Genomic DNA, 27,276 nt, shown 5'->3' with positions numbered 1-27,276 from the left:
GGCGATTGTCAATATAAATTCTAGAAAGTATTTGTGGAAATCTAAATGCAAATGGCCAAAACCAAGAGACGTGTAAGAATTCATTATAGGGATAGCATTTGTTTGGGGTTTGGTCTGCTCCAACTTGATCAACTCACTGGTTGTGATCTCCACTTACAAATTTGTTGTGCCTTGGGCACTGGTTTGTAGGCAGGTGGAATGGTGGAAATGCCAGTCCAAACAAAAATGTCAAAATCTTGTGCCCATGCAAAAGGGTGGGTGGCCTTTCACATGATCCAGCAACTTGTACAAAAGTCAATACTACCAAAAAAAAAAAAAGAAAAAAAAGTAAGAAATAAAGAGAGCTTCTAAGTATGTAACATTTTGGCCATCCTGCCAGCGACCAGTGGGGGTATACAACAACTGCAGCAGAACAATCTTTTTTACAAACTTCTTGTCCAATCAGTAAGCATGATCTGTACAAGAAAGAAAACCGACCACACCATCCCAGATTTCACCAAAACACATCATCCCCTCTCTATTTAACCTATCTTACAACCCTTTCCCTGATTATCAAGCTATAAAAAAACCTTTCCAAAAGGCACAAACCGAATCTCCCTGCCCTGCCAAATCTGCTAGTCATTTCTAACTGTACCTCTGTGATCAGATTAACCCTCATTCCCCCATCACTGTAATTTCCTCTTCACAACATGGCAGAAGAATCTACCATCTAAAAACACCAGCATTCACATCTCCTAATTCCGGGTGGTTCAAAATTATGTTTTTGGATGATAAACTAACCAATCATGTTGCCCCCGAGTTTGTGGCTACGCCACTGCCATCCCTTAATCCTTGTAGGTTCACATGTAACGCCCTTTGCACATTGTCCGCAACTATTTTCAACCTCCCTTGAGACATGTCTCCTGGTGAACATCCACTCACTTCCACAGTTCGAACCACCCTATGTTTACACTTCTCCCAGTCATCGATTCGCAGCCAGCATGCTCGGCCTCCATGGCTACCTTCCATTCCAAGAAAGGACACAGTTGAGTTCTCACCAAAAGAATATCTCAACCGCACTGAAACACAATAGGGCAACCAAGCAGCACCACCGGCTGCATTTATGTGAGGTATGTGAGCAGGATCAAGAACTACTGTCAGCCCAAAATCAACGGAGTTATGGGACCGATCATAATGGATATTGCTTTTTGATGTAGATGAGGTCTCCGAGCTCTCATCCATTTTCAGGCCAGCATGATTTTCAAGACATAATTCAATTCGTGGCTTCTGCGCAGGTGCTGTATCTCCACCTTGTGCCTGGGCCAATCCCTTTTTCCATGCTATAAGTTTCAAAAATTCTCTCAGGACAGAAATAGGTAGGGTGAGAAGAGTAATGAATGATGCAACACGGGAAGCATCATATGGCTCTGAAGCAACACGACGGCTGAAGTAGTCACATATCTCGCCTATTTCAGATTGAGTCAATTCCTCTTGAGCAGTGGCTGAGTTCGGCTGCTGCTGCGGCTGCTGTTGATGATGGAAGCGCTTTACGCTGAGAACTTGAAGAAGAAGTTGAACTCTGTGGACACTAACAGCAAAGACATAGCCCCTAATAGAAAGACATGTAATCAGAAAACAGGAGTAGGAAGATCTTTTTGGGAATCAAGATATCAGAAGAATATGATGCACATGTATCAATAACCATGAAAACATAAGCCTCTCAAGAGTGTAAGAACATATTTTAGTGCATGTCTGTTCAGATCTGTATCCAGGGCAACTATTAGATAAACCAACACAAAATTATTTTGCCTGATTGTTTTAAATAGAATAATTGAAGGTATGAATGAGCAGTGCAGAAACTGCTTAGAAGATGATGATAACACAACAGCAATAATGACCATAATGACAACAAACATAAATTTGAGGACAAATATGAAGATAAAAGTTCAAAAACACAAACATCGTGAAGGGAAGCAGCTACTCATAATCATATTATAATCCTACCTATTGAAATACTAAAAATAGTTTATTTGCATCCTGTGCAGGCAATGTATGTTCTGCTACCTTTTAAGCTTATGCAAGATGTTGTTTATATGCAATAACAGCAATAAGACTATGGCAGAACAAAAATGATAGGTGCACATACCCCACAAAAAATCGCAAGGCAGGCTGTTCCTGGTCCAAATTCAAGAGAGCACCTTCATTGTCCTTTAAAATTGACCCCAGGATCTCTTTTAGAAGATCGGGTAATTGGGCAAAGAGCCATAGCACTCCAAGGTACTTGAGAATACCTCTTAGAACCTTCTTAAGGGCAACGAGGGGAACCCATCCACCCCCATACCCTCCATCATCCCCAAGGCCAATAATGGCCGTATTCAGTTCTCCTCTTACATGTGCAGGGACACCTGCCCCTGGTGATCTCCGTAAAGGCAATCCTGAATTCACCATAGCCAAATTTTGAGATGCCGAAAGAGCACTTCCCACGCGGTTCATGCCAGTTGCTTGGTTTCCTGGCCTAGAAATCCCAGCAGAATTTGGGAGGCCAACTCTATTGCCATTGGCAGCAGAAAGCTGTGAACCAGAACTGGGATTTGGATTATTTGAATTCGCCAATCCAATGGTCTGTTGACCACCAGCAAAATTAGGCTCTAAGCCATTCAATTCCTGAGCAACATGCTCCATAATGAAAGGCCTAAACTGTGGGCACGGCAATGACCCTCCAACTGAAGGGCCACCCTTTGGTGGTGTTGCTGGTTGCAACCAAACCTGATCTCCAGCAAAGCACCGCATGTCAACCGCAAAATATTTACGATAAATAATCCGTATCCAATATGGCCCCCGCAAAACAACTGAGACATCAATGGGCAACAGAGAGCTAGGAACAATGCCAGGACCACCTCGCCCTGCAGCAGCCAACATAGCTGCACCATGTAGGCTATGATTTCCAAGAGGGCCTGAAGCAGCAGATGCAGGTGGGGTTACTCCCGGCCCAGATGTAGCTTGACTAACATTTGTGGTTGAACTGCTCGGCAAAAGTCCCTGTGATGGAATATACCCACTCTGTTTTGGGATTGAAGAGTTGGCTACTGTTACGCCAGGGACACCTGCAGCAGGACCTGCTCGTGCAGGCCGAGTTGCAGCTGCAAGAGCATGTAGAGGTCCTGCCGTGAGGCGAATGCAATCCAAAAGGGATGCAACTTCTGCTCCATTTATGAAATCTTCAAGGAACTGCACACGATAGAAAAAAATGAAATGCATACAATTTATAGGATACATACTGGAAACTAATGGAACCATATATATAACGTAACAGATCTATAATGAAGGCAAATTTATGCTACAGAGATCAGCTATAAAGCAATCAAAAGAAAACATAATATATTGAAGTTTCCTCTTTCCCAGTTAAAATCACATTGGCATCTGAAATAGTTGCCCTTTTAAACTCTGTTAAGTGCTTTAGGGGTAACTATACTCAGCAGAAACTCCATCCAGCTTATTTACATGACCCATCAGCTAACAGCAAAAATATGATATCAAGAACCACCATTCGAAATTTTATTAGGACATTATGAACATCTACTAACAAAATATTTTAAGCAACGGTAGATGATAGTATCAGGATGCTGTTTACGGCAAAAAGGATGCTTACACTAAATAAAAGACAGAAAACCAATAAATTGGCAACATTGGGCTGCAATTTGGATCTCCTTTTACATGACAAATTTTTTTAAAAAGTAAAAAAGAAAATAGATGATGTATATATATATATATCTTACAAGTGATATCCCAATAACACAATATTGACAGGCTACGGCAGTGGGCATATGCATAATGCAGCAACTAATTCAAACTTTAATATTATAATCAGCAGCACCAAAAACTTGCAAGTATTAAACGTTGAAATTGAAAAACAAGTCTCAATGATTTGTACCATTAAAACCAACAGAAAAAGGGAAAAGAAAGGAGAACAAAAATGAAACAAACTAAGGAGGAATACAAACCTTTGTATGAGGCCAGAGTTGGTCAGGAGAAACATGCATTGTGCAGCCCTCTTTACCTGATTCCCACTCAACTACAAAGCGTGCTAGGACCCCAGAGCCAAAACTAAACCACAAACTCATTAGTCCAACCGCCTCAATTCTAAATGCCCGCCTCATCTGTTCTGATAACTTATCAGAAACCTCAACACCTTTTACTCCAACTGGTGCTTTACCATCACAATTAGCACTGATTTCTTCTGGTTTCTCATCTATTCTCACTCCCAGAAGTTTCCGCATTCCAAGTGCAAACATTCTAGCATTAGAGAGCCTCTGGATATCTGCCACTAACTTTTTAATGCTATCAGCCTCAACAGACTGATAGCTCAGTACAACACCTTCTGGATCATAACGGATATGAGAGTCTATATCAGATGTATTGGCAATGCGTACACCAGAACCCCATGTTGTATTACTGCTTCCCTTTTGAAGTTCCCACAAGTCCCGAAAATGTTGATCAATTATTTTAACATCCCAATACATACTTCCAGGTCTGCCAAGCCGCAAGCATATGTGTTGCCAAGAATCACCACTGGAAAATGGGAGTCGGAACCATAAGTTTGAGGATGCATTTCTTAAACCTACTTCTTCAACATATGGAATGTCAAGTGCCTCCATCTGGCTAGTTAGTCTGGCATGCTTGATACAAAGAGAACAGTGCCTAACCACATGAAGAAGAGCTGAAACATAGACACTAGAAGGTGCATTCCCTTTATTTGCTTCAGCTATAAGATTACCGTAACTATATCCTTCAGTTTTACAAGCAATTTCTGATGAAATGAGTGCCTGTGACAAAGGCTGTAGAGTGTGAGCTGACTCTGAGATTTTCCTTCTCTTATAAAATCTTGTATTGGCTTCTAAATTTTGAAGAGATGGGATCAAATCCAACATATCAGAAACACTACGTTTTCGCGAGTGTGTATCCTGTTTGGAAACAACATCATGACTTGAGCCATGAAAATTTGCCGAATCTGGAGCTTGGGCTGAAAAAAAGCCACTTTCCAGTCAAATATTGTTAACCAAAAAGAAAAATATGTCCAGTAGAAAACACATACATCCCAATTACTACAGATAAACTCAGAGTAGTTATCTTACATGTGGGACTTGTAACCCATGAGCTAGATCCAGCAGCTCTCAAAGATCCTGGTAGAGGACCAGTAGATGAGCTTCTTGGTCCATTAGGTTTTGAACTTGAAGCAGGGACTCGAGGACCAGTTGGTCGGGGTGGAGATAGTAGTCGAGATGACCGACTGCCAGAAACTGCTTCCTTTGAAGAATCACTCAGCAATCTAAGATGATCTTCATCCATTGTGGTACCAGAACCAATCTCAAGAGAGTGAGGGGATCTAAGAGAAGCCAAATCCTGATCAGACTTTGAAGCTGAGAGTTTCTTTCCAGCTGCACTCCTTACTGGGGCAGAAGATTGTAAACTCACTGAGCTGGACTGCATTGAGCCCTTCATATTGCCTGAAGAATATAGAGAACCACCATAATGGGGTGCTACACTTGAAACCTTAGTGGCATTAATCTGTGATATCTGCATGCCTCCCTCCCACTTAGGAGAGGAGGCTCCAGCTTTCATACCAGGAAGATTCATTGGACCAGCACCAAAATGAGAACCAGGTGAGCTGTATGATGAAGAGAGATTCGGAACAGAGAAAGGGGGCAGAGATGCCCCTTTCTCAAGCTCAAATACTTCATCAACAATAGATGAAAAACTTGATGGAGGACATCCAGGATTGTGCATGGAACTTTCAAGGCTGAACTCAGAAAGAAGACCATGTTCAGAAGTCTGATTAGGAACCCCAGCATTTGGCAAGAAGGATAGTAGCTTTCCCCAGTCAACAAGGCTCAAATTCAGTTCATCTTCAAACATCTGCATCTGACCAATGTCAATTTTCTTGATCCGTATCACATGATTCATGTCACCAAAAGAACTAGATTTTCCAGATGGATCTGGCTGAGTCTCTAGTAATTTAAAGAGGGGCTTGAAATCCTTATCAAGTTGCATCAGCAAAAAATAAGAACTTCCACAGTCAGGGAACCCCATGAGCAATAAATTTGAACCATTCAAAATGTGCTTGGGCAACTTTACTGCAGCAAAACCATGTTCATACACCTGCAAAAATAAAATCCTGCTTTGTTATGATTCTATGAAAGACAATCTGCTCTTCTCATACAAAGGCAACACTGCACAATTTTAAACAGATAACTTGATTTGATCAGTTACAATTTACAAGAATAGTTTGCTAAATCTAAGTTCACGGCAGAAAAAATTTATCTAACTTGAAAATTGGCAAAATCCCATCTAGAACTGAAAATATGAAGTACTTAAGAATATGTAACAAGGAGACTCCTATTTACAATTATTTCCATGCTACAAACCACAATCTGCAAGTTCAACACTGTTCTTAATACAGATGCATCTTAGGAGTAGCTACAGCCTTGGCTGTTTTCAGTTTTTTCCCTGCTGTATCTCCCCTCTCTCCCTTTCTCCTTCCTCTGAGATTCTTGTAACAAATGTGATGATCATTACATAGTGCTTAAACATGAAACTGTTCTAACCCATCCAGATAACTTTTAGGGCTGGTAAAGTGAATACTAAAATGGCTTTCTTGTTCTACCAGATTACAAGTATTCTATTTATTCTTAAGTTAATTCTAATGGCTTAGTATTTGTGGTGGATTTTAATGCCCGGTACATGTTTCCCCTTCAATAAAAATATTACAAAATGAGCACCAAAAAGGGGCGAATGCAACCTATGTAGAAGGGATGCATACAAGGGTCACTCAAACAAAAAGAAGACTCCTTACACCTTAAGGAACTTACATCATCAATAAAATCTAGAAAGAAAAGCCTTCATCTCCATAGAACTATCAGTCCCCACAAAAAACGAGTACAAAAAAACAATTTTTACCTTCAATTCATACTGGTCTAAACTATAAAAAAATTCTTCTAACATGCTCCGTCCTAGTATACCAAAACAAGTACAGTAGAGTTGCATGCCATCTTTATTTGTCTCCTTACTAAAAAACTCCCCTTCCAACTGTTTGATGTATCCACCATCCACAGTTGACTTAGAAACCAGCCATGGAATACCAAAACTTGAAAACCAAAAGGACCACAAAATCCTTCTCACCCCATGCAGATAAGTACATGGCTGATTCATCATCTTGCTTACACAAACAACACCAATTTGCTAATATCTTTTCTTCTTGCTAAATGCAAAGTAAGAAAATTCTCCAAGTTACCTATCAAAAAGGAAAGAAGAAGAAAAGAATCCTCTCCCAAATTACTATCAAGTAAAAAATAAATAAAAGAAAAAAAATTGGAGCAGCAAGTGATCACCAGATCTATCTACATGGAAAAGAGATTCTACCATCCAAGTTCAGAGCCTTATAGTATATCTGCACAGAGAATCTTCCATTATGCATACTAGGAGAAACAACTAGCATTCGTTCGGTAGCCATATTAGGTTCCCCAGGACATATTTATAATTAGTGATTTTAGGTTTTTATGATAGTGCCATATGATGTTGTTAATAACATACTATATATGCAATTACATTGGGTAGTGACCTAGGCAATTTGCCTATTGCATGACTGCAGTGCTAGTCTTGAACCTAGTGTGCATATCAGCAAGGTTGGTTAAGATACTCCCTACATGGATGCTCCTTTAATGGGAAGCATCAAGTTGAATTTTGATGGGTTGCATGGGTGACGCAGAAGAGTTATGAATTGGGGGGAAGGTTCATGGAGCATCATGGAATCAAGGTTCAAAGAATCAACCCAATGTAGCACAACTCAGCTGAGTTGTATCCACCTCGGATCTTTCCGTGACAAGTCTAATACCCAATACCATCTTAATCATAAACTCAGCCAAGAATTGATTAAACTCGATTGACTGGTCAAGATTCCAAGTTAACTTGGTTGAATCATCTAAGTTATCCAAACATTCCCTTGTTTTACCCAAGAATCATTTTTTCCCCTTTCAAATCACAACAAGGAGTAATCAAAATTGAGAGATCTCTAAAAAATCAAAGATTTTCTTCAAAAGGAAGAGTTTTAAAATCCATGACCTAAACCATGATGATGATGATGAAGAAGAAAGAAGACATCCTTCCTGTCAACACATTGTTGTGGTGATTGTCTAACCAATGAGAAACATCAAATTCTTCCATCAAAAATGACCTCAGCATGTTGGCTCCCTCTTTGCTCTGGCTTCGTGATGTCACTGGTGTGATGTGGGCGTGGACTTCAAAGGAGGTTCTCTACCTCTACCAAACTAGGTATGCTTTCTATTTGTGGTGTGGGATCGAGAATTTGAAGATAAAAGGGGTAAATGTATTATTTTATATAAAAATGATTTATGACTACAAATGGTCACGTGTGTCATGAATGGGAATTTGAAGATTATTATTTTATATACCAAGCTATGGTTTGAATTGCTTCAATTTGGTTAATGCATTATTTCATATGGTAATTGTATCATATATATATCATATATGGTGTATTATTTTATATGCTAACTTATTGTTAATAATACATTGAAACCATTCCCTTTATTATTATATTAGTATGTCTTTAAGTTTATCGATTTCTAAAGTTTATTTAATTATATTTATTTTTTAAAACAATTTTCATAATATTTTTATAATTTTTTTAACTTCTTAATCTATCTTATCATGTGTATCACCCGATACCAAACCAAGACACCGAGACTGATGTGCCTTGGAACCCTCCAAGTCAATAACTAATAACACAACGTTGAGCCATGCATGAAATATCAATAAGAGCATCCTCAAGAAATATAGGAGTGGGTCTACCCATTAAGGTAGAGCTTTTCGGCGCACATGCATACTTTCTGTATGTTTTGTGTGGCCTTTTTTGGCTCCTTAATCCATACTGCTCTTTTGCCTATCAAAAAAAATGATGCAGGGCTTTTGGCCTTGTTCGAAGGCCTAAAGCTTGCTAAGGCTAAGGGTTTATCCAACCTTTCTAGTAGAGGGGGATTCTATGATAGTCTTATATTAGGTAAATAAGGAGACTATCATAGAGGTTTTGATGAATGGTTGCACCAACGGAAATTTAAGACTAAATACAATAAAAACCGTTTGATAAGTAAAACTTAAATTCTTAAACCTGTTTATAAATTTTCCCATACACCCTATGATGACATTTTAAAAAATTCTCTAAATAGTATTATCTCCATAAAATTTATGACTATCTATCCTTCATGAAGAAATCTATGTACAGAAGGGTGCGGAGATTTCATCATTTAGAGAGAGGTGGAGCTGTAAGGAAGTAGGGGTCCTACATGCAAGGGGCCATGGGCTGCTATCAAGAAGGGGTGGAATGTCTTCCATAGATCAACTACCATTTTGGTCCCCTCAGAGTACCATCTTCCACTCTGATGTGTGTGGGAAATGAGCGCTTAAGTACCTATTCCTAGTTCTTCTCCTCGATGTGGATAGGAATCTTATTAGTGTGTGGCCATTGGAATTCAAGTTTTGCTATAAATTTTTATAATTAGGAACTCAAGCTGGTACCAACCTTCTTAGTCACTATCCACAATTACAACATCAGATAGGATATGGAGAACTCTATATTCTAGAATTGCTCTAGCAAGGATGTTTTTCAGTAAATCCTTCTTCAAGGTGCTCTCCTCTAGGAGCATTTCTCCTTTTTCTTGACGTGGGAATCTTGTGTGCCCTGTAAGGTGGATTTCTTCACTTGGCAAGTGGCATGGGGAGAGGATTCTCCATGGAACATTCAATTCTAAGTTTAAAAGCTCTATGCATGAACTCTTTATTTATGTGCTCTAAGGCTTGGATCCCATTGATTGGCTGTAGTCAGCTTAGATCATGTTTGTGGCTGCTTTTTTCCTTTATTTGTATTTTTTTTGGAGTTCCTTTATTTGTTTCACCCTTCATGGCACCTTTAATATATCATTGTTGCCTATTGGAAAGGGTTTCATCATTCCACTATAACAGCCACTTTCTGTGCAGACCTAATTACAGATGAATCAAACAGAGATATGAGAAGAAAATTGTGACATTGGAACCACTCTCATTTACATGACAAAGAAAATTCAGTCTTCAAGAATATCCTTAGCTTAGCAAATAAATCAATAGAGGCTAGAGCAGCCTTTTAACACAGAACCTGGACCTATAAAAAAGAACACAAAAGAGATAGAGATGATAATTCCCTGTAATCAAACTGTTTTCTCAAGATAAGACAACTCTTTAGCACCATCAAAATCGAAAAGTGAATAATAGTCAGTAGAGCATGGAGATGCCTGTTACCAGTGAGATTCAATGTGTGAAAGACCTGAGGACTAACAGGGCTTGGTTTAAGAAAAGGGTAAAATTAGCATCTAAAAGTTATGAAACATTAAAAACCACCAATCATTACTATGCTTAAATTAAGTCAAGTCTCTGAAAATTTCAAGTCAGCTGTAGGAGAATTAGTTTTACTTTGGAACTGCTTTACATTATTAGATGCACTAAATTACAAAGACCGCTTACTTTCTTAGTTTTTAGAACTTAACATTGATTAGCAAACAACCCCTAAGCCTTCTACAAGTTATGCCAAGGAATAATGACATCAAAACATTTCTCAATTTCCAATGTGCAAAGTTCAATCCATGAAACTTCTTTAGGTAAGGGGGGGAAAAAGGGGCATTGTTTACCTCAAGGCCTAAAAAACTGCCAATTGATGCAAACAAATGCAGAATACTTTTGCTTCTCAAGCTTATAAAGACTTCAGCTGCAGTCATACTCCCCTGATTTAAAGCTTCTTCACAATCTGACAATGTTGAAGGTGTAAGAATATTCCTGGATGACTGAAGAAGAAAGCGCCCATTCCTGCAAGTCAGAGAAGAAACTAAGAAAATCCTTAAAAGAAAAAGAAAATAAAGTTAGGTTCTTGAATACAACCAGGTATAATCGTCAGCAACCCATTTTGCTCAGTTTTGATTGCTTTATTCTCAGTAACAGAAACTTAGATGAAGACGACGATACATAACAATTGTTAGGAAGAAACAAAAACAGAAGAAACACGTCTGATGAACCAAATTTTCTAATCCCACTTACAGAAAGCACCTTTTGCTGCTGAGCTTGTTAATCCAAGCATGTTTTTGATTCAAGCTTCTTTCTCTTTTGACCTCAAAGTAACTTTTAAAGAATAGTGAAATAATCTTTTAAGACAAGAGGTTTAAAATTGATCGTTCTTAAAAATTACCCAAAAAAATAAAATTTGCTTTTATTGTAAGAATTGCATATCATATATATCATGAATTATATAAGTGTCATAGGATAGTGAAGATGCAATACATATTAGTGGCATGCTTTGATTAACTAGTTTTTGGGCCACTTTGGTGCCTTTGCATGCATTGTGTATACTTTTTTGCACCTGCTTAGGTGCTATTAATACAACTATTTTTTTACCTATCCAAAAAAAAAAAAAAAGTATTCCCTAAGGCCTGACCAATGTGGCCTAGAGATTGGGATAGACTCAGTGAGCTTGATTGGGTTCTACCTAGAAGTGCAAAGGAGATGTTTATAATTTGCTTTATGGGTTTTGGGGCACTGGTAGAGTTATATTGAGCATTGTTATAGCTTTACTTTCCTTAGGACTATCTACTGGGAAAGAGATGCATGAATTGTTTAGGATAAGTGGAGACTAAAATGGATACAATATGGAATTTGTATCATTTCTCCTCCTTTCTTGGCTTCCACTAGAAAAGCCTTTGTTCTGACTTCAAAGGGCCTTCTTTCCTTGATTGAAACCTTGTGTGCATCTACAGGAGAATGGCTGAAGAAATTCTTCCTATTTAGAGCTTGCCTTATGAGGGTTGTGTGAAATTGAATTTTGATGGATGCTCTTTAGGCAACCTAGCACAGCTAAGATTGGTGGAGTGCTAAGGTATCACCATGGTGTAGTGCTTAAAGCCTTCTCCAAACCTTGCAGTGGAGGGAGATTCCGCTATTGTCGTTTCCCTTGGTTTTTACAACCTTGTAGTGGAGGGAGATCCTGTCATTGTCATTTTACACATGACCAAGAAGGAAAAGGATTCACAGAAATTTGATGGGTGGCTACACCAAATTTTTTTATATCTTGAAGGAGCCAAACTTTTGGTCTCTTTTGTACTAGATTTTTTCCCTGCCCAAGAAACATGCAGTGGTTCTCTGAGTTGTCTTTGTAATCTTCCTAAATACAAATTGTTTCAGTTTTTTTGTCAAAAGGAATTCTAAATTTTGGTCGGATTGTACTAGCAGTAGGATATTTTATCCTTCTTGCTTCTATCTTATTAATTGAAAGATAAAAAGATTATAGATATATATTAGAACGACATCAATCAATAAAAAGCATAACCTATTTACAAAGAGAATATACAAAGCATATCAGAGGCAGAAATGCCACAAAGAAGAAAAAAAAAGGCACAGTTTGAAAAGTACAAGGTGAACCAAAAGGCAAAGGTCTCTTAAGGTCTAGGCACAAGGCACAACCCACTTGAGCAAAGTGAGGCACAATCACAACATGTTCAAATTGCAAATCTGGACATGCAGACATTTGTCACACACTCATCCATCACCAAATATGATCCAAAAATTGTAATCCAAATAACAAATTATTAAGATTCTAATCATTTAAAATATATAATTACATAAAATCTCAATACCACAAGCAGCAATTTCAAGCATAGAACATATTAAATTGCGATTAGAGAGGAGACCATGTGGAGGTGGGGGTGGGGGTGCAGGGTTGTTTGGGGGTCATAAGTTGGATTTGGTAAAAGCAAAAGGATGACGTTTTAGCTTTAGTTTCTCCTAAAGAATAGGGCAAATGTTTTGCCTTTGCTTTGCTGTGAAGCTCAGAAAAGGGCCAAAAAGACATCATTTAGACTTAAATTAAAAAATAAAAAATAAATTCAAAAAATGACAAGGCATGCCTTTTCAACAATCAAGGCACCAAAACTAGGGAGTTGATGCACCTCAGGCCTAGGCATGCCTTTAACAGCTATGAAAAAGGGACTACAACAGTAACAGACTAAACCATCCTTAAGGTAGGATGCAGCAATATAATTCCACCTTTCCATGAAATCAGTTTAATTCAATAATCATGATCTCAGAATCAAATATAATAATGAAATGCTACATTTTATCAATGCTAGATGGGCAGAGGATGTGCATACATGAGAATTTAAGATGTGGAAAAAGAAATTAAATTTGTAAAATAAGCTTAAAAGGTATTAGATATGACATGTGAAATAAGAAGTTGTAAACATAATGATCGTGAACCCATTATTACGTATTTATCAAAACAGAAAGGGGGGTTTACTCGGGTAATTTTATACATAGGCCACCAATTAGTCTCTTTACTTAATAATAGTAATACATAAAGATGCCCCTTATTTTGGTCATAAAATGTTATCTTTCGTCTTAGTATCCATACTCTTGCACATACGGACGTTATGATCAACTCACAGTAACTTAGAATCTAGTAGAGTATTCATTGGAGAAAGATAGCATCCACAGATAAAAAACATTTATGAAACAAATATAGTTACTCTGCATGAAACAAGAAAAACCTTATGTTTATGCCAAGCGTGAAAAATGAGGAGCCATAAGCACGAACGCGCAATACTTCCTGCCCTTCACATTCCCTGGCATTGGACTTAATATCTTTCTGCAAATGGATATAATAAGAGATTATCATTTGTTGATAACAATCACAAGATCATGACCTCCATCCAGCAATTGCACAAAATATAAAGAAATAGACTCATTAAAACGCTGTCAACCAAAAATGGAAGAAAAAGACAATTTTTTCCATCCTTTACCACCAAATAGGAGTTACCATTAGTACCAAAAAAAACCCAGAATTTTTGCATGTCAATTATGTAGATTTCTTCCTCTCACTAATCCATTAACAAGTCAAATATGTCAGAAGATATAAATTAATTAAAAGACTGCAAATGGTCCAACTAAAACTTGTCATTTTAGACAGTCTAGACGGTGGCCTATATGAATTTAAATCTAGGGCAATCACTAATGAGACACTTAGGGAATCTAGCACATAACCTTATATCATGTCAAAAGTATGCTATAATATATTCATATATGATAAATTCATAAATATGTAAATCAATTAAACTCATAAACAGGAGTTCCTATTGGTGAAAAAGAAACCAGAAATTTTTTTGAATGTCAATTATGCAAGTTTACTTGGCACATTAATCTATAAACATGTCAAAAATGTCAGCCGATACTAATTGACTAAAAAAACAATAAATGATCCAACTGAAAATTGTCATCTTAGACAGTATGGATGGTGGTTTCAATAAATTTAATTAACTCAGGAAATGACTAATGATATGCACATGGGGAATCTAGAACACAGCCTATATCATGACGAGAGCATAACATATACTCAAATATGATGAATTTGCAAATATATAATTTAAACAGTGGTGCATAAAGAATGAATAATATTGAACTAAATCATAAAAAACATATGCCAACAATATCAAACAAACATTACTTGTTACCTAGGCTGTCCCTAAATAACCAATCAACACATAACCACAATCATTTTCTAGAATCTGACAAATTCATTTGGAAACATTGTAGTTTCTTTTTTTCTTCAAAAAGGTTTCCAGAACCACAGCGATTCCACGGGATTGAAAATGCCAAAGCCCAAAGATGTCTGGTACATAGAACAGTATTTTAAGGCTGTTCTTGCTCCTTTTGACAACCAAGTCACTATGGTAATAGTGTATCCTCCTAATTCCCACCTGTTGCCCCTCAAAGAAAACAGGAGAAAACCTTAAACATCTAGCACCTCCAGCAGCACTAAACTCCTCTCTGTGAACTTCCAATATGAAAGAGGGCAAAACACTCAAAATCTTTGGAAACAGATAGCTAAGAAACATTCTGAAAATCAGTTTGATAAACAACTATTTATATTCAAACAGATGGCTAAGAAATGATATTTTGTTTGTTAAAGGAAACAAAGATTTCATTAGAGGAAAAAAGGGAATTATAAAGAAGGGCATCCTCCAAGAATAAATAGAAGAACACGGTCTACTAGAAAAGGAAGCACCAATAGTAAAAATATCTTCTTCCCAGTACATCCTGGAGGCAAAACCATCTCTGGGAGTCATGAAATTCCTCTTAAGCTTTCTACCTAAGCAGAACCACATTTAGCCAACAGCACACAGCTGTAACTACAGTGACAGCAAGAAGTGTCTGGTAGTTTGGGGGTTGGCAAGTGAAAGACTGGTTTTTTGTAGTTGATTTTCTTTTAACCCCTGTTGGCACTCAAACCTAGAACCTCCCACATCCCCACCCCAACCCCTCACCACTAGAGCCAAGCCTCAAGGCAATTTTGTGGAAGACAATAAACAAGTTGGGTTTTGGTCCTTAAACACCTAAGGCCATTTTTTATCTTCTCCCACCCTCAATTAATAGACATAGAGTGTCTAACAGGGGAAGTCAGTGAAAAATTCAGAACTAGAGGGAACATCCACATAACTAGATCAATCCCTAGGGAACAAAGCATAATTATTCTTTTTTTGGATGCAGCATTGATTGCCAATGAGGTTGTAGACTCAAGGTTGAAAAGTAACGAATGCAGTGTTCTTTGTAAGCTTGACATTGAGAAGGCGTATGATCATGTAAATTGGAATCTCTTGTTGTTGGTATTGCAAAAGATGGGATTTGGGGAGAAGTAGATTGGTTGGATAAAATGGTACATCTCAACAGTAAAGTTCTCTGTTCTTGTCAATGGAACCCCAATCGGTTTTTTTCAAAGCACTAGAGGCTTGAGACAGAGGGACCACTCTCTCCCTATTTATTTGTGATTGCCATGGAGATATTTAGTTGTCTCCTTAAGAGGACAGTGAGTGGTGGTCATCTTTCTGGGTGGCAGGTGAGGGGGGCAAGGGTAGAGATGAGATTCAAATCTCCCACTTATAGTTTACTGATGATAATCTCGTGTTTTGTGAGGTGTCACAGGATCAAATGACTTATCTAAATCGGTTGCTTATGTGGTTTGAGGCCATTTTAGGGTTGAGAATCAATTTGGACAAAAGGGAGTAAATTCCTATAGGGAGGATGGATGATTTAGATGACTTGGCATTGGAGTGGAGTTGTCTCTTTTGTGCATGTCAAGACTGTTAAACTGAGGTTAGAGCATATTCAAAGGGATTTTTTGTGCAACGATAGGACACTTGTGCAAAAACCTTAGTTAGTAAGATGGAAGACAATCTATTCGGATAGAAGGACAAGGGGGGTTTGGGCCTGAGGTATATTTCAATGATGAGCAAAGCTCTCCTTTATAAGTAGAGTTGACACTTTATCAATGAAAGAGGAGCGCTTTGGAAGCAAGTTATTTGCTAGAAGTATTGTGAAGATGAAAGGGGTGGCATTCTCATGAGGTGAGACATGGGCATGGTGTTGTCCTTTGGAAAACCATAAGAAAGGAGTGGGATCTTTTGAGCAACAGAATTTCTTTCTCAGTGGGTAATGGTCGGAGAGTGAGATTCTAGAAGGATAAGTGGTGTAGAGACGAACTGTTATGTGTTTCCTTCCCCTCCTTATTTGCCCTAACCGTTCCTAAGGAAGCGTGGGTGGCAGACATTTCGAACTCAAAAGGCGAAGGAGGTGGATGGGCTCCTTGCTTTTCTACATCGTTTAATGATTGGGAGGTAGAAAGGGTGGAGTGTTATATGTTAAAGCTTTAAGGAAAAAGGTTGTATAAAAATGAGGAAGACAAAGTGATTTGGGCAATTTCAAGGAGTGGGAATTTTTTTATCAAACCCCTCTATTCCGTTTTGGAGCCCGATGACCCTTTATTGTTCCCATGGAGCATCATTTAGAGTTCTTGTGCACCACCCAAGGTGGCTTTCTTGGCTTGGGAGGCCACATAGGGGAAGCCATAACTTTGGATCAAGTCTAGAGGAGGGAGTTTTCTTTGGTAAACAAATGTTTTCTTTGTCACTCTAAAGAAAAATTGTTGATCATATTCTTCTCCATTGTGCAAAGACAAGGATTCCATTGTAGCTACTTTTTACTCTTTTTGGAGTGTCTTGGGTTCTCTCCTCTTCAATTAAAGAGAAACTCCTTGGTGACTTGGGTCCTTTGTGGGTAAAGTGCACAAAAAAGTCTAGGAAGGCGGCCCCATTATGTATCTTTTGGATTATTTGGAAGGATAGGAATATGCTAGCTTTGATAATGCGGAGTTTTAAATCCAAAGGATGAAAAACTCTTATTTGTAATTAGTGGTCTTGGTCTAGGGTGTCTGTAGATGTGGGCCTTATTTCTCTTTTTAGCTTTATCGATTGGCTAGGGTCTAAGTGAGGGTAAGTGATGTTTTTTATTCTCTCCCTCCCCCACTTGGTTGAGCCTTTTGGCGGTTGGTGTATACTTCATGTATACTTTGAGACGTTGTTTTGGCGTTTCCTTTTAATATACTCTTTGTTTTTACATATCAAAAAAAAAAAAATATATATATATATATATATATATATATATATACATACTATCCTTTTTTAATAGGAAAAAAGAAAATATATTAAAAAACACCAAAATGGGGTCTTATCTTAGTATACAACAAACACTCCAAAAAGAAAAATGGAAAGGAAAATTAATATGTCCTATCTCTTATCAATAAATAAGTGGACTAAGGTGGTGTTTGTTTTTTTACTTAATTCTAAATAGAACGTTAATGTTTAATAGTGTTAAATATTACGTTGTTTGTTTTTGTAGTATTTTATTTCTATTAAGTATTAAAAAGTAAAAAAAAACCAATATGTTATTTTTTCTATTTAGAAAAAGTTACATATTTTGGCTTTTTCTATTTAGTAAAAAGTTTATAATAAGTCATGAAAAAATAGAAAAACAAACAACCTAAATTCTAAAACTAAATTGTTTTAAGCAAAAAATCAAAAAAACAAACACCACCTAAGTCTTTGTGAAATTGTGCTCAATTTCAAAAGTGGCATTTCTACCAAGATCTCTATGTTAGTTGTGTTAAAATCCACAAGAATAGGATTTTTTTTTTTTTTTTTTAGAAACGTATCAAGAAAAAATTGGACTTGGTTAGAAAAATGTTTGCTTGGTAAACAAGGATCAATGTTTAGGCAAGGTATGGAATGCATCAGTGAACATTTAATATGGTTTCATAAAATCTAGACTTGTTCAATTAATGGATTCTAGTCAATTGAAAGGATCTTTTGGTCACTCCATAGATCATTTTGATGCCATTAGTAATATGGATTTAATATATCACATACTAATCAATCAAAGGGATAAAGCATTACATAATTAAACATTAAAGTATCATAAATGTTCATTTTTCAAATAAACATATAAAAAGGTGAATATGAGATCACATTTGGTATTCTTTTTCTTATAGGCAAAAAATTAAGATTTATTAACAAAACACCAAAAAAAAAAGGAGAAGGCGCGTCCTAGAGGGTGCAGCAAGTAAGGACTGTTTTTTTTTTTTTTTGATAGGCAAAAGTAGAAATATATTAGAAAAGGGCACCTTGAGGAAAACCCAATAGCATACAGGGAGTATACAAAAGGCCCCTTAAGGCACACACAAAAAAAGAGAAGATACAAAACCGACCCTCATCTAGCGCCTAGCCAATCAAAAAAACTAAGTAAAGGAAGAGGACCTTCATCTACAATTGACTTTGTCCACACCCAAAGATCACAAACAAAAGAATTTTTCAACCTATAAACCGAAAAGTCCTCATTATCGAAAGCAATCCTGTTTCTTTCCATCCAAAAAGAAAGGAGAAGAAAGAAGAGCTAGGCCATTTTATTTTTTTTATTTTTATTTTTGATAACTAAGAGTGCGTGTTAATTAATGCAAAAAGCGCACAAGAGTACACAAAATGTATACAAAGAGCACCAAACAAAAATCATAAAAGAGGGTACACAAAAAAATACTCCCTCCCGCAACAAGGACCCAATCAACCTATGAATTCAACCAAAGGTGTATAGCTTACACCTATGTACACCCTAACCCACAAAGAGATATTGTCAAGGAAAATGTTTTTTAGCCTTTGATCTGACAATTCCTCATATTCAAAATATCTCCTACTTCTTTCCTTCTACATCGTTCAAAAAATACATGGAGAAGCAGCTCTTCAAAAGCATTAATACACCTTCTATCTACAAAAGAGTCATGCCACCCTAGAAGAGTCTCCTTAATCCACTGAATACCAAAATGGAGAACAACAACTGCCACAATTGAGCCCGAGGAATCTACAACATCCAACAACAGATATATTGGCTTCCTTCACACACTAGCCTATGACAACAAAGTTTGATGACACTTCTAGCCATGAACTTTGATTGCTCCAATCCCTCAATTTAATTTTCATACAATTCTCATACCCATTTCCAACCAAAATCCATAACCATGCCATATCTTTAACTGAAAACTTTTCTCCATTTTAACCAAAAAATATTTTTCAACCAGAAATCAGAAACCATATAAGAGAAGACGTTTCCAGCCTGTTTTTAAAAAATTGTAAAACAATCAATTTTTAGAAGAAACTAATCAAATTCCAGAACCAATAAACTTCCCATTCAAACAAACCAATAAATTTCCATAGCCTAAGCATTGAGTTGTCACTGTCAAACCATCCATAGACAAACAAAAGTCCCTGCCACAAAGGAAGCACTTACAATTTTTATTTTAAAAGTATTAACATTTTATATTTGAACAGTATGAGGTTATTAAATATGCATGAGAGGGGATGCTTTTAAAAATATTTTACAAAACAAGTAACCAAAATCCAGAAATTGGGTGTGTGTGTGTGTGATAATGGGGTGTAAATATTAACTAAAAGGAATTTTATTATATTTATAATCTATAAGTAGGTTAAGAAATTAAAGGCTCCATAAAAATATTCCAGATTCTTTTATCCTTTTGCTTTAATATAAACGATGATTGAAATGCAAAAATTTCGACAAGATATCTTATTTTGAAGAGACATTTTGGTCATTTCAGAGGGGCTGAAGTCCTCTCCCAAAAAAAAAAAAGAAAAAAAAAATTCAAATCATGACGACTGCAAGTTTTCACAAGTCAGGATATCTGCATTGACACAGTGAACAAAATACTCTGCAAAAAAACAAATAAAAGAAAGACGATGAATTTTTAGTATTTCTAGGTAAAAAGCTTGCCTTTTTCTCATTACTTGGCAAATAGGGAGATCTCCCCTTTTCTTGATAACATTTTCATCCATAGATAAGAGAAATTTCAAATCAGATGCATAATTTGTTGATCATTATATATGATCACAAGGAATTTCACATGCTGGAAATCCAACTGGGGGTCCATAACCCTTCATATATAAGGAGCTTGTCTGTTGGTGCATGCTACATAAATAAATCATCTTTCTTTTAAAAAAAAAAAAAAAGGTCAATAATAGTTATAATAAAGAAAGTGGAACATTCAAAAACTAAACCAACCTTTTTATTGTCAACTTCAGATTCATCTGCATGGCAATGTAGAATAACATCCCCCATGGTCCGACAGATCTGACTATTTTTTGCCAGTTCTTTCTGGATTTCAAGAAGACGAGTATATCGACTACAACATATAGCTCTTAGCAGCAACTTCTCAACATCAATGCAATTTTGATCAAGTGAAAATTCTGCCTCCTTGCCAGTAAGTGGATCTATAACAAATGTGCTATGAAGACACTTTATTTGAAGATCTGGTCCTGGTTCAACTTTTATAAATGGGCATGATCCTGAGTCACTTGTACCAGAGTTTTTATCCAGATCTAACCAGTATACAATTTTTAACCCAGGAGTTCGTAGACCAGCTGAATCAGCTTCTCCATCTTGATTCATTTGCATGGAACCAGCACTCCCTCCTTGAGCAATATTTCCATCAGATATAAGCTCAAATCGAATTGCATCTTTCCATCTTCCTTGCCGTAGTGCTTTTACCTGTCTTATGACAGTGTCCATGATGAGTGCAACACAAAGCTCATGGAGGACTGAGTATAACATCATAAATGGATTTTCTGCTGCAGCCATCCTACGCTCTAAATCATCTCCGAGGGCATGCCGTCGCAGTTCTTCTAGTTTCACAAGTCCACTTCTTTCACCAACAAGCAGCTCCAAATGCAATATTCTCCACATAGACAGGTGTCCTCGGTAACCAAGGGTAACTAGAACCTTAAATTCCCCATCCACACACAGCAATGCAGTACCATCAGAAACTTTAACTTCAGAAATTTCTTTTGGGAGTGAAACTTCAAGTAATTTAGACCGTACAAGTGTGTCTAACTTTTTCAAAGCTGCCTTTTGTTGATCTCCAGTTAATGTGCCCTGCACACCCACATCTTCTACACATTTAGGCAAACGTTCATAAGTTCCAGTAAGAAGGACTTCAACAGCAGATGGAACATCATATATGGGAGCACGAGCTTGCTGTAGCCCCTCATGCATGAAAAAAAGTGAATCTGCAGCCTGTGTGAAACATGTATCATGACTTGATAGAGTAGATGCAAGTTGTTGACAGTACTGAATCAATGGAACCTGCACACACAGCAGCATTAACAAGAGAAATTGGAGTTAGAGATTCTAAATGCTTGGAGCATTGGAGGAAAATAACTTTTATGATTCACCAAAAAAGAATTCCAATGGACATTCTTACTTCAATTACAGAAAGCATATGACAAAATGCTTTTTTTTTTCTTGAACAAGCAAAAGGAAGCAAAAGATAAAATCATAAAAATTACAAGCTCCATTCATAAAATGGCATAGTGATATTTCACAATTTTCAGATTACATGGACTATACTTTTTTTTTTTATAGACAACAAAAGCATGTATAAAGAATCACCAAAAAGGGAGGGTGCACTCTATGCGTATAGGCAGTACACACAAAACATCCCAAAACAAGCACCAAACATAAACAAGGTTTGCCTACAAAAACAAGGCAAGCTAACCACAAGAAAGAGAATCTAAGAAATTCAAAATAGAGGGCTTCTCCATTTCCATTGAAGCATAGACCACTCTAAAAGTGATTAAATGAAGAACTCCTTCAATCTTTGATTTGAGAGCTCTTCATTATTGAAAGTCTTTCGGTTGTGCTCTTTCCAAATACACTAAAATAAGCAAATCGGAGCCAAGCACCAAACTATTCTTCCCTTCTTATCTAGCCCCTTAAGTTTCCATTCAAGGAGTAGAGTTCTCACTGAAACCGGAAACACCAAATCAAGCCAAAGACTGCTAACAAAAATGCCTATAACACTCTTGTCTTATCATAATGAATCAAGATGTGATCAGTTGATTATTTATTATCTTTACAAAGGTTGCATCTCTTGACCATGGGTTATCCCCTCTTCATTAACGTATCAATAGTTAAGATATTCCCCTAAACAACTTCCCATGCAAAGAAACACATTCTAAGTGGAAGCGTCAATACATTTCAAAAGGGGGGAGGATTACCTTAATTCGAAGTACTTTGTCCAATTTGTCGATTTATTTCATGTTTATTTTCCAGCTGCCTAAGGTGGTTAGAATGAGATTGGAGAAGATTCAAAGGGATTTTTTGTGGGGTGGTGGGGCTCTTGAGCAAAAACCGCACTTAGTAAGGTGGCCAATTGTTTGTGTTGAAAAAAGTAAAGGAGGGCTAGGGGTTAAGAGTCTTGGGACTTTCAATAGGGCTCTCCTTGGCAAGTGGGTTTGGCGCTTTGCTTTTGAAAGGCCCTTTGGAACCAAGTGATTAGAAGGAAATATGGGGAGGAAAGAGGAGGGTGGAGCTCTTGTGAGGCTAGGGAGGCCTATGGAGTCGGGTTGTGGAAAGCAATAAGTAAGATGGGACATCTAGTAACCCCTTATTTTGACTTTGTGGTGGGTGATGAAAAGAAGGTGAGGTTTTGGAAAGATAAGTGGTGCGGAACCACCCCTTTGTGCAAGGCGTTCCTTTCATTATTTGCTCTAGCAACTTCCAAAGAGGCGTGGGTAAATGAAGTTTGGACAGCCGTGGGGAAAGGGGGGAAAGTTGGAGTCCTTGTTTCAATAGACCTTTCAATGATTGGGAGTTGAAAGAGGTGGAAAGGTTGTTTTGTTGCTTGGATGGGAAGAAGGTTAGTGTGGATGAGGAGGATAGGGTGAGGTGGATCGATTCAAAAGATGGGGTTTTTTCAGTTAAGTCTTTATATAGGGCTTTGCAGCCGGTTTCTCTTGCTTCTTTCCCTTCAAAGATTATTTGGAACTCTTGTGTGCAGCCCAAATTAAGTTTCTTTGCTTGGGAGGCTTCGTGGGAAAGAGTTCTAACCTTGGACCGTTTGCAAAAGAGGGGTTGGGCTTTGGCTAATAGATGCTTTCTGTGCCAAACTTTTGAGGAGTCGATTGATCACCTCCTTCTTCATCGTGAAAAAACAAGGGAAGTGTGAATGTTGTTCCTTTCTTTATTTCGAGTTACTTGGGTGTTTCCTTCTTCGGTAAAGGAAACCCTTTTAGGGTGGAAGGGCTTTTTCGTGGGTACGAAGAGAGAAAGAAGGTATGGCAAGTGGGACCATTATGCTTGTTTTGGGCCATTTGGAAGGCAAGGAATAGAATTGCTTTAGAGGATAGCATGTTGTCCATCCAAAGGCTGAAAGCTTCTTTTGTGTATTTACTTTGGTCGGAAACCAAATTGTGGATAAAAGATGGTCCTTCAACCTTAATAGATTTTGTAGATTGGGTGGGTTCGCGATGAGGGAGAAGGCTTTTTGGTTTTTCCTTGTTGTTTTGGGTCCTTTTGTAAGGGAGTGAGTGTCTCTATACTGTAATTCTGTGGGTCGCTATTTTAGCACCTCTTTGCAATACAATTCTTTTGCTTATCGATCAAAAAAAAAGTGAAGCATGAGATCCCCAAATCTCTTTGGTTGGGAATACTAATTATTCCAAGCAAATTAAGGATTTGTAGTACAACTCAACACTAAATTTTCCCCTCCTATTACCTTTCCAGAGTAAGGTGTCCTCTCTTTCTTGTACTTTCAATGGGTAACTAAGCTTCAAAACTTGTGTCACCTATTCTATCTCCCAATCTTCGAAGGGTCTTCTAAATCGAACCTCCCAATGACCACCTAGCCTCCTCCATCTCATAAATCTGCAATTGTAGAATTCTTGGAGGAGGCTATTCTTAAAAGCATAGGGAATGTGTCCTTCAACTTAAGCTCCCCCACCTATCCATCCCACCAAACTTTTGCACATCTATCTTTTTCCAATTCAGATAGTTAATATGAAACGGAACTCTTCCCAACTTTTTCTAATATCTTTCCATAGGCTCATATGCTCATATGCCCATGAACCAAGAGATGAGATTAAGTGGTTATCAAACATCAAATCTAAGGTAGGCATGTTGAGACACCGGAGTATAATAAATTACCCATGTTATTAACACCTCTGAAGATTGATGAAGGAATGAAAATGAAGCAATTTCCAATAAAATGGGAGACAGGCAAGATTATGTTTAGCACATATGGAAAAGATCCAAGGGGAATGTCCATAAAAAGTGTGAAACCATAGCCTTTTCTAGCTTCTTATATTTTCTTAACTATCTCTTGAAATTTCTCCGACAGTTTCTCCATACAATTCTCCTTACATGCACACTTCATAGTTCAGTTTTTCTTATCTCTGTACCATGAGGATATGACCTATGATTGGCAGTTTCCTTGCAATTACACCTCTAATTGTTGAAACAAACTATTGTCCCCATTTTATCTTCTGGAAAATACCACAGCAGAATTTAACTTTCACAGTGCACTGAATCCATGTCCACGTTTTTTAATGAAAATATTTGTGCTTCCATAATATGGTTTTAGTTTTTAACAAAAATGCGTGTTTATATGGATATCCACATTTCTATGTTTTTAATGGGAATATCTGTTTTACCATAAGTGTTTAATAAATATCTATTTTTCCAGTTCTTAACAAAAATATCTGTGTTTCAACTTGGTTCCATTATCTTCTCATTCAGTCATTGATAGTATTCTAATATCACAAGTACTATGCATGCCATTAAATCCCGATCCAGATCAATTACACCAATGCTTCATCCACCTGAAATTGTTTACTTTTCTTATGACAAGATCTAAGTTTCCACCTTGTTCTGTTTCTTTTCATCCGGTAATCAGATAGTAAGTATCATGATCTATCCAATATCACAACAGAACTATAGATGCCATTGAATCCTGATCCTAGAGAGCTAGGGTGACACCAATGCGTCTCCCTTCACTTGAAATCCAATGGAATTAACACTGTCAAAAGATGAAAGTATGAGAGATAGATGGATAGGTAGATACAGGGATTGATAAATGATATATAGATACTGATAGATAGATAGATATATAGACACAGATACATAGATAATAGATATCATATAACGGGCAGAACTCCAACAATGATTTGGAAAGCTGGCATAAACCAAGTTTGTTAGGGGACTGCCATGAGTCCAAGATGCACAAGTACTGAAACCTTTAGAATGGTCCATAGGGATAGTTAGGATCGTTAAGAGGGATTAACCCTATTCCCTGCCGCAAGGGAAAGAGCCTAAGCTAGTTCAGTTCCATCACCTTCCAGTGTTTATGCCTGCAATCTTGAATAGGTTATCGGTACAATTGACTTCATTCCCTGCCGCAAGGGAAAGAACCTAAACTAGTTTAGTTCCATCACCTTCCAGTGTTTATGTCTGCAATCTTGACTAGGTTATCAGTACAATTGACTTCATTCCCTGCCGCAAGGGAAACAGCCTAAGCTAGTTCAGTTCCATTGCCTTCCAGTGTTCATGCCCACGATCTTGTATCAGCACATCTTCTATTGTATTTAGGTCTTCCAGGTGAGGCTCAAGACAGTAATAAGAAATTCAAGCATATGGCATCTTAATTGTTATTTTCAAACAGTAAGAAGCAAATTCAATTATAAATAAGAAGAAGACCAATTTTAGATATAAGCATCCTTCGTCCTAATGCAACTATTAGGGTAAATCAAGGCAAAATTTTCATTCTAACTTTCCTTCTTTTTCTAATTGGAAATGAAAGAACCATAACTTTTTTTTTTTTTTTTTTTGATAGGCAATTGAAGGAACCAGAAGAATAATGACATAAGATTCAAAAAATCACTTTTTTTTAAATCATCTCCGGAAACTTCCTAGCAACCAATCAGAAGATAAAAAACCAAGGTTTACAATCCTTCCTAATAATGAAGGCACAATACAAAACGTAAATGCTGCTGAAAACCACAAAATATGGATAGGTTCCAAAAGGATTTGTTTATTTCAACAGAAAACAGCCCTGGAAGAAAAATGAATCTTTGAAATATATCTGTTATATTTGGCAGGAAATTTTTTGACATAAAACAAGCATGAATTCTAAAGTTCCAAAGTTTCTGTTTATTCAATAGAAAATAGTTCCTAAGAAAATTTATCAGAAGAACATTCTCCATAAAGTCCCATTTATCTTGATGGATATCCTACCCCAGAAATTATGAAAAATTGTAATATCCCTTCTCTCCTTCACTTCATTTAAAAGAAATGTATCTCTTATATATTTTCTGGGGACAAAATTTCCCGACAATGTTTCCCTCAAACCAAACAAAGCCCCATAAAGATTTCACTGAAAAGCCCTGATTAACATTTAACTTTTAGGCAATCAGACGAAAATGACATATTCAATAGAATTTTAAAAATTAAAAATAAAGACACAAGCCAACAACAGCAGCAGATTAAGCAGCCTCCGAAAACTCCAATTTCTTCATAGGTTTACATTCTCCCAATAACCGAGATTCGGAACCCAATCCAAATACGCCCAGCTAATCACAGTTTTCTAAATTTGATCGAAAAACTACTTTCTCGGGAAACAAATTCCAGGAAAACAAAGAAAACCGAGAAAAAGAAAAAGAATTGACCTGTTGACACCACTTTGCGAGAATATTGAGGCGAAGCATCCGTTGCTGAGTCTTGGAAATGAACTTGAGAAGACTGATCTTCTTCTCGGTGTCGGACTGGTCGGAGGACTTGGATTTCTCCACCAAGTCCTTGAGAGAGAGGAAAGACTCCTCCGCGGCTCGACTCACCAGAGTCGAGAACTCCACTGTTTGGTGCCCTAACTCGGCCATTGAAGACGCAGATTGTGGTGGATTGGATCTATGGCGTCAGGGTCATGGAGAAAGCTAGGGCTTTTTTCTAGAGAGAGAGCAAACAGACACTCTCCTCTCTCTACAACATATTAGAAGTTAG

General features: G+C 37.3%; 1 protein-coding gene across 1 annotated transcript; it reads right to left on the bottom strand.

The window, feature by feature from the left end:
* Nucleotides 1–52: 52 nt before the first annotated feature.
* LOC117930227 (mediator of RNA polymerase II transcription subunit 14) lies at nt 53–27,276 on the bottom strand. Its single transcript, XM_034850758.1, has 8 exons — nt 26,946–27,276; nt 20,509–21,588; nt 13,608–13,705; nt 10,707–10,881; nt 5,112–6,135; nt 3,981–4,999; nt 2,126–3,207; nt 53–1,588 (listed from the first exon to the last, which is right to left on the bottom strand). Exons 1-8 carry the CDS (start codon nt 27,153–27,155, stop codon nt 784–786), a joined length of 5,493 nt encoding a protein of 1,830 aa, XP_034706649.1. The 5' UTR covers nt 27,156–27,276; the 3' UTR covers nt 53–783.

The sequence above is a fragment of the Vitis riparia genome, chromosome 14 (assembly GCF_004353265.1).
Source record: "Vitis riparia cultivar Riparia Gloire de Montpellier isolate 1030 chromosome 14, EGFV_Vit.rip_1.0, whole genome shotgun sequence".
Lineage (NCBI taxonomy): Eukaryota > Viridiplantae > Streptophyta > Magnoliopsida > Vitales > Vitaceae > Vitis > Vitis riparia.
This window is presented reverse-complemented; position numbering and strand designations above follow the sequence as displayed.

Bases quoted from the DNA above. Each gene is read 5' to 3' on its own strand.
- LOC117930227 (XM_034850758.1), bottom strand. From the start codon at position 27,155: ATGGCCGAGTTAGGGCACCAAACAGTGGAGTTCTCGACTCTGGTGAGT. The intron at 21,589-26,945 runs GTCAATTCTTTT...CTGTGTGTGCAG, and splicing joins TCGCAAAGTGGTGTCAACAG to GTTCCATTGATTCAGTACTG. The intron at 10,882-13,607 runs GTTTTTCTTGTT...TCTGACTTGCAG, and splicing joins ACGCTTGGCATAAACATAAG to GAATGGGCGCTTTCTTCTTC.